The sequence below is a fragment of the Camelina sativa genome, chromosome 17 (assembly GCF_000633955.1).
Source record: "Camelina sativa cultivar DH55 chromosome 17, Cs, whole genome shotgun sequence".
NCBI lineage: Eukaryota > Viridiplantae > Streptophyta > Magnoliopsida > Brassicales > Brassicaceae > Camelina > Camelina sativa.
The window spans coordinates 20114176-20122629 of NC_025701.1; the positions used below are offsets into that span (position 1 = coordinate 20114176).

General features: G+C 33.1%; 1 protein-coding gene across 1 annotated transcript; it reads left to right on the plus strand.

Moving 5' to 3' along the window:
* Positions 5183 to 6567, plus strand: LOC104759650 (polygalacturonase inhibitor 1-like). Its single transcript, XM_019239179.1, is given in 2 exon segments — positions 5183 to 6076; positions 6078 to 6567. Coding segments are annotated over 2 exon segments (1368 nt in total). The 3' UTR covers positions 6552 to 6567.

Consider the following 8454-nt stretch of genomic DNA (forward strand, 5'->3'; position numbering starts at 1 on the left):
TAAAGGCAAAGTGTGACCGTGGAATCAGGGCGATGAAGAGGAGGATGTTCTAGTGGTTCGTTTGGTTGTCTGGCTTCTGTTAGGTTGCTAGAGTGGAGTCCTAGAATGTTGTTTAGGATTGCTGGTTCTTTGGATGTTGTTTGGATCATTAGTTTGTGATTGGAATTAATATTGGCTATTTATATTTATTGGATATTGGTAATGTTTTCTGCTGATGATTGTGATTGTGGTTAGGTGGCTAGTGGATATGGGACCACTAGTTGTAGTTTATTATTATATTATATTATATATTTATTATTTAAAAAAAAGGGTCTGTCTTTTCATGTTATGGCTAGTGGACTTATAACATAGTCGATTTGTTTAACAAGTGACTTATTTTTTTTTGTTCATCGGTTTACATTTGTTTTCTGTTGATTTGTTTATTTATTGTTGACTTATTATATTCTACATTGATTTATTAATAAGGTCGATATTTTAAATGGTTGAGTTAAATTTAATTTTTGTCGACTTATTTAATTTTCTGTCGATTTATTTTAAAATTGTCGACTTGTTTTTTTTGTTTGATTGTTTTTTTACAAAGTCGACTTTTGATGATGTTGACTTATTTGTTTTGTTTGTTGACTTATATTTTTTTCTGTCGATTTGTTTGGTCTTAGTAGACTTATTTCATTTTAACTTGACTTATTAATATGATTGACTTTTTGAACTGTCGACTTATATTTTACTCCTGCTGATTTATGTTTTTTCTTTGTTGACTTATATTAAAAAGTCAATTTATTCTTTTAATAATTGATTTGTTACATAGTCGATTTGTTTGAACTGTTGATTTATTTTCTAAAATCTCACAATTTTTTTTTATTTTATTAAAGTTAACAATTTCCAAAATAAATTAAAATATATAATTATTTTTCAAAACTTTTTTATTAAATGAAAAAACTGAAGAATTATTAGTGAATTATATATTTATTTAAAACTAATATTAGCTAAAACATTTACTAAACATAAATGGNGTTTTCTGTTGATTTGTTTATTTATTGTTGACTTATTATATTCTACATTGATTTATTAATAAGGTCGATATTTTAAATGGTTGAGTTAAATTTAATTTTTGTCGACTTATTTAATTTTCTGTCGATTTATTTTAAAATTGTCGACTTGTTTTTTTTGTTTGATTGTTTTTTTACAAAGTCGACTTTTGATGATGTTGACTTATTTGTTTTGTTTGTTGACTTATATTTTTTTCTGTCGATTTGTTTGGTCTTAGTAGACTTATTTCATTTTAACTTGACTTATTAATATGATTGACTTTTTGAACTGTCGACTTATATTTTACTCCTGCTGATTTATGTTTTTTCTTTGTTGACTTATATTAAAAAGTCAATTTATTCTTTTAATAATTGATTTGTTACATAGTCGATTTGTTTGAACTGTTGATTTATTTTCTAAAATCTCACAATTTTTTTTTATTTTATTAAAGTTAACAATTTCCAAAATAAATTAAAATATATAATTATTTTTCAAAACTTTTTTATTAAATGAAAAAACTGAAGAATTATTAGTGAATTATATATTTATTTAAAACTAATATTAGCTAAAACATTTACTAAACATAAATGGAAAAATTAATTCTAATTAATTTTATTTAAATTTTTATATACTAAAATTTTAAAATTAAATTACTAAATAATACCGAATTTTAAAATTTTAAATAATTCTAATTAAAAAACTTTAGAAAAATTCTGAATATCTAATTTACACAATGTTTTTAAAAATAATTTTTTCAAATGAATTAATTTAATTATATTGTATTTATTTTAATTTAATTTGTAATTGAGGATAATATAGTCATTTAGTTGAATACACAAGGTACATTTCAAAGACTAAAAAAATTTAGTATAGATTTCAAATTCCCTATGAAGTTTGAGGTATGTATTCAAATTTTTTCTTCTATAAAAGGCACTTGTATTTGTTCCTTTGAATTTATCTAAATATTTTTGGAGGCAAAAGCTTGTGTTTTTCATATTCTCTGTCTTTGTCGAGTCAATTCCAAGACTAGAAAATTCTTGCTTAATCACAATCAGATGATAAGTTATTCTCGGGTTTAAGAAGTGTACTCTCAGCCAGCATTTACAACCATCACTTGATCGAACCTCTTTAACCTCCTCAGTGCAGAGCCGGCGCTATGTTCTAAAGCATCACAGGTCAATATATATATATATACATATTTTTTTTTCTTTGAAAATGATTTTCCTTACATTTTTACTTGCAAACAAACTCATCTGAACTCATCCATTAAGCTTTTATAGTCAAATTTTGCTGAGAAAGCTTACCTAATTAATAAAACCAAAATTTATCAGATGAACTCTAGAATAGGTATATAATTGAGAAGCAAAATTGATGATTTGAAAACAAAATGGATGTGTTCTGAATCAGAGAAATAGACAATAGTGAACTAAGACAAGTAAAAGGCTAGAGGAAGAAGAAAGAATGATCCTTTAATTGAGTTTTTTTTCCTGTGGTTTTTGTAACACCCGCAAACCAATTTTTGGTATTTTGGTAAGGGTGTCGATCGACACCTTCTAGTGAGGCATCGATCGACACCAATTGTGGCCGGTTTGGTCGGTTCAATTTTAATTGTCCGGTTTGCGTGGTTGGTTTAGGGAATCCCTAAAATCGAGTTTTAGAGGAAGAAAACGACCTAGGGTCGTGTTGTTTTGGGTTATTCGCCGTTTTTGAGAGAAAACACAAAGAGAGAGTGTTCTTGAGCTTTTGGGAAGAGATTGAGAGATTCCTTGCTGTTCTTGGGAGATCTAAGGCTGGGAAGGTGTTAGAAGCTTGCTAGGAGTGAGGGAATTCGTTCTTGTTGGTCAGAATCTTCTTGAAAGAGGTGAGTGCATGACCATGGCTAATCTAAGCCTTTGATTCCCTTGTTCTTGCTTGTTGTTGCTTTTTTGTGTGTTTTTCTTGCTGGGATTGGTTGATACAGGTTCCTACGGTGGTATAAGGCCTGGGTTTCGAGTATTGGACGAGTTGGAGGAGATTTGGGAGTCAGATTTGACTCTCAACTTCGCGCAGATCGCAGTTGCAGAAGGAGTGTCGATAGACACCACTTGGTGTCGATGGACACCACTTGGTGTCGATGGACACCAGCAAATTGGGCATCGATCGACACTGTGGGGTAGTGTCGGTCGACACCAAGGCCAGTGTTGGTCGACACTAGGCTGGTGTCGGTTGACACCTCCCTTCCAGCGAGACGATGTTTGATTTCCTGGTTTGTGTGTTTGTTTGTTGCTTGCTTTGGAACTTTGGAATCATTGTTGCTTGTGTGTATAGCCCAGTAGATGGGAGGATTGCCTCACTAAGTATTTATGATAATACTTACGCATCTCAATTGTGGTTTGTGGTGTGCAGGTAAAGGCAAAGTATGATCGTGGAATCAAGGCAATGAAGAGGAGGATGTTCTAGGGACTCGATTGGATGTTGTCTGGCATTGCTAGGTTGCTAGAGTTGAGTCATTAGAAACATTGCTAGGTTGCTGGTTCCTTGTTTCTTGTTGTTTGGTATTTGGTTATTGTTTATGCTATGATATTGGATTATTGTTGGAGTATTATTGGTTTATTATTGGATATTGCTTGTTATTGTTCCGCTTTTGATTGTGAATGTGGTTAGGTGGCTAGTGGGTATGGGACCACTAGTTGTAGTTTATTTATATATTTATATTAATTATTATTTATTAAAAGAAAAAAAAAGGTCGGTCGTTTCAGTTTTCTAAAAAAGTAATATTTATTAGATATTTTTCAAATAATTTGAAGCTATTATTTTTGAATAAAAACGAAAAATAAATAATAATGAAAAATTATCAACCTTGGGTCTCGAACTGAGGAGGTGAACGACAGAATTAACTAAACATTGCCACCAGGCTACATGTATGTTTACTACAAAACAAGATGGCCGAATTTCTTTTAATCAATAATCGGCCGCAACCTTGCTTGTATCCTTGGCCGGCTCCGCTCAGTGGTGCTTATTACATCATTCCACTATTGATGTAAATCAAAAGTCGAAAGTCGAAGGAAATTAATTTATGCATCTTTAAGAGTAGCTAAGAGACGAATTTGTAGCTTGGACAGTAAAGATGCTTCAGAGTTTCGATGAAAGAAACCTGTTTTCCAATCAATAATTGGGCAAATCAAATTGTGGCTAAACCTATAAATAAAAATAAAAATTGACCTTTATAATATCAAACGCATATATAATTAATGATCATGAGGGCATGTTTTGTATTTTCGTTCAGGAAAGATATTACAGAGATTTTGGTTTTCCTTTGAATGGAATATAAACGAGAATTGGTCATTGTGAAGTTTTTTGTTGCTACCTCAAACCCAAACGACTCCTAGTAGTTTAACGTTAAAGCTAATTTATTAAACTGTTAGCGTTAAGTATATAACTGAACTCTTAAATTGCTTATTTCCACATGATCAACAGGACAACCTCCTCAAGACTCTGGTAACAATCACATCTCGAATCTTTACTTGTGTTCTACGCAACAACCTTGCATTATTTAAAATTGCAAGTTAATAGCTTTTAAAATTACTGACCAACGGTGGATTGTGGATTGAAATATACAGGAGCGCTTACCAAGTATGTAACATGTGATCAAGTCTCTTTAATTTGTCAAGATCTTATATATCGGTTTATGTAACACGTGTTTTTTTTTTCTTGTTTTTTTCTGAAATAATTAAGAAGTTTTGGGTCGAAACACATACATCTCATTAGACCCGAAACCATAACAGCTTACATGGTTAAATCAGCAATCTTTAGGCTTTTGCCAAAAAAAAATATGAGTTGAACTATTGGCTCTTGGTATTAAACACATGTGTTTCTTACTGTAATACATGAATAGTATGTTCTATCGACATAGTGTTTTTGAAGTCTCTGGGGGAACTAAAACTCGACCATGATTAGGGCCATTTATTACGGATACCAATGATTATTGCCACATGCAAATGGATTGGTCAAAAATCGTCAACTTTTTTGTTTAAATTAATTTTACTACACAAAAATAAACGTGTTATAAGAATTAAAAAATGTAAGAAATAAAATGAGATGAGATCTCAGAGAGTTACACACTCACTCTATTAATAGCTACATATTGCTTCTCTCAATCGCACCACACAACACCACCATGAAAACTCGATCCTTCACTCTATTCATCTTTGCCGCAGTTCTCTTCCTCCGGTGTCTAAGCCCCACCGGAGCTGCCATGTGTCATCCTGATGACGAGGCGGGTCTTTTAGCTTTCAAATCGGGTATAACCCGAGATCGTTTGGGCATTCTAAGCCAGTGGAAAAAAGGTACTGAATGTTGCTCCTGGATGGGTGTCATTTGCATCACCGGCGACCGCGTCACGTCATTGAGAATCTCGGGATCTAGCGTTCTAGGCCAAAGCGTCGTCTCTGGCACAATCTCGCCGGCCTTGGCCAAACTTCAGCACCTTGAGGGGGTTTACTTCACCTATCTTCGAAATATCACTGGATCTTTTCCACAGTTTCTTTTCCAATTACCAATGCTAAAGTATGTTGACTTCAGGGGTACTCGTCTATCTGGTCCCATCCCGGCTAACATCGGCGCGCTAACCCAGTTGGAAGAGTTTACCCTGGAGGACAACCAGTTCACTGGTCCGATCCCGCCTTCCATATCTAAGTTGAATAGATTAACTTGGCTCAGTCTCGGCGGAAACCGCATTTCTGGCACCATCCCTGACATCTTCAAATCTATGACCAAGCTTGGTTTTCTTGATCTCTCCCGCAACCGATTCTTCGGAAAACTTCCTCCGTCGTTTGCATTGCTTGCACCCAGTCTCGTGTACCTCGACATAGGCCATAACAAGCTCTCGGGGACGATCCCCAACTATTTATCAAGATTTGAGGCGCTCTCCTTATTGCATCTCTCCAAGAATCAGTTTTCGGGGGTCGTACCAAAAAGTTTTGCCAATATGACCAAACTTACTCATCTTGATCTCTCCCACAATCTTTTAAGCGGTCCATTCCCTACATTGAAGATCGTTGGTGGCATCGTTTTTACTTGATTTGTCGTACAACCAATTCAATCTTAAAACAATACCGAAATGGGTGACCTCGTCGCAGTCTATCTACTCGTTGAAACTGGTAAAATGCGGTATCAAGATGAGGTTAGACGATTGGAAGCCACCGAGAGCAAAGTTTTTCTCTTACATTGATCTGTCAGAAAACGAGATCTATGGGAGTCCAACATGGTTCCTAAACCAAGCGAAGCAGCTGCTGGAGTTTCAAGCGTTAGGCAACAAACTACGGTTTGACATGGGGAAGCTAACATTTGCGAAATCATTGAGAATATTGGATCTGTCAAGGAACTTAGTATTTGGGAAGGTATCTGTGACGGTAGCTGGACTGCAAAACCTGAACTTAAGTCAAAACCATCTTTGTGGAAAGCTTCCAGTGACAAAATTCCCGGCCAGCGCGTTCAAAGGTAACGACTGTCTTTGTGGCTCACCGCTTTCTCCTTGTAAAGCTTAGCAGCATGAAAACTACAAATTTGTAGCTCCAAATAAGATATGTACTGATCAAAATAAGTACGAAGAAATCCCATCAGTGAAAGTAGTATTTTAACCCTTGTCATTCAACAAAAGTACTCGTTTCATTTTCTTACTCATAAAGCACCGTTGGATCATATATATAAGACTTAGACTACGATATAACATCGGCATAAGATAGATATATATGTGAACAGCATCCCCTTTGTCTACGTAACCTATTAATTTTTGTGAATTTTAACTAGTTCAGACTCTTCGATCTTATATAATATGAGAAGGTTTTTTTCAATTTTTGCTAAGGAGATGACATTTGGCTTATCATATTGCTGACACCTGTATTTTTTTTTTGGACCTAAATAACTATAGTTTGAACCTAATTAACTACATGCCCATAAAACAAAAAAAAATGCCATCAACATTTCCTTCATCCCTTCTTTAATCAGAAACATATGCAGCCCCAAGAATCTAGAGTCCTTATATCACTCTGTGGTTGGTTTCATTTCAGAACTATACCAACATTAAATTAAATTTATAGGTTTGAATTCTTGGGTTTAATTTCTGTGTTTTAATCTTCTATAATTTTCACGGAGATAAGCGGAATCAAATTTAGGTAAGATGGTGGGATGGTATTATTTTAGTAAATTAGTTTAATTTTTTAAAAATTGTTTATACAAAAATTAAATTTTTGTATTTACTTTCTGGAAAATTACGTAAGATTGTGAGATGGTTTTGATCTAATTCTATAATTATTTTGTTCGATTCACACTTATTATTTCAAACGTTATGGTATTTTTGAATTATTTAAAATTTATAAGTTTTCATATTAGGAATTTCATAATAAATTATATGAGAAGGTTTTTCTCAACTTTTGCTAAGGAGATGACACTTGGCTTACCATATTGCTGACACCTGTATTTTTTGGTTTGGACCTAATTAACTACAGGCCCATAAAACCAAAAAAATGCCATCAACATTTCCTTCATCCCTTCTTTAATCAGAAACATATGCAGCCCCAAGAATCTAGAGCCACCTTATATCACTCTATGGTTGGTTTCATTTCAGAACTATACCAACATTAAATTAAATTTATAGGTTTGAATTCTTGGGTTTAATTTCTATGTTTTAATCTTCTATAATTTTCACGGGGACAAGCGGAATCAAATTTAAGTAAGATGGTGGGATGGTATTATTTAAGTAAATTAGTTTAATTTATTAAAAATTGTTTATACAAAAATTAAAATTTTGAGCTTACTTTCTGAAAAATTACATAAGATTGTGAGATGGTTTTGATCTAATTCTATAATTATTTTGTTCGATTCACACTTATTATTTTAAACGTCATGGTATTTTTGAATTACTTAAAATTTATAAGTTTTCATATTAGGAATCTATATTATGAAAGATGGCCAATTCTCTCCATCTGAGTGACACATCAGCAGTGGAGAGAGTGCCACTTGTCTATCCTCATTAAAAGCAAAAAGACCTATTCATGTATTTTGTTCTTTTTTATATTACAAAAACAGTTTTAATATTTACATAAAAAAATTAGAGAGGCTTATAACATTTCCCAAAAAAGTAGATGCATCACCAAAAGACAAAAAAAATATCGGGATTGAATCAAGAGCCGCTTCTTCCTCTCAGCGTAAACCATGAATCTATGGATATATAGTTTAGGAGTCATAATTTTGTCAATAGTTTGAAGAGTTGCAGCAGTGATAGAGATATTTGTTAATATTGTAGAGAAATTCATGAAAGTTTGTCCCTAAAATTTTTTTTTTTGAAGAAGATTGAAGTTTTGTTCACTATCAAATGGAAGATAATTGAATAAAATTGTAGAATGTTGGTTTAGCAGAATACAGAGACAAAGAGGAAGGAGTTTTCATATT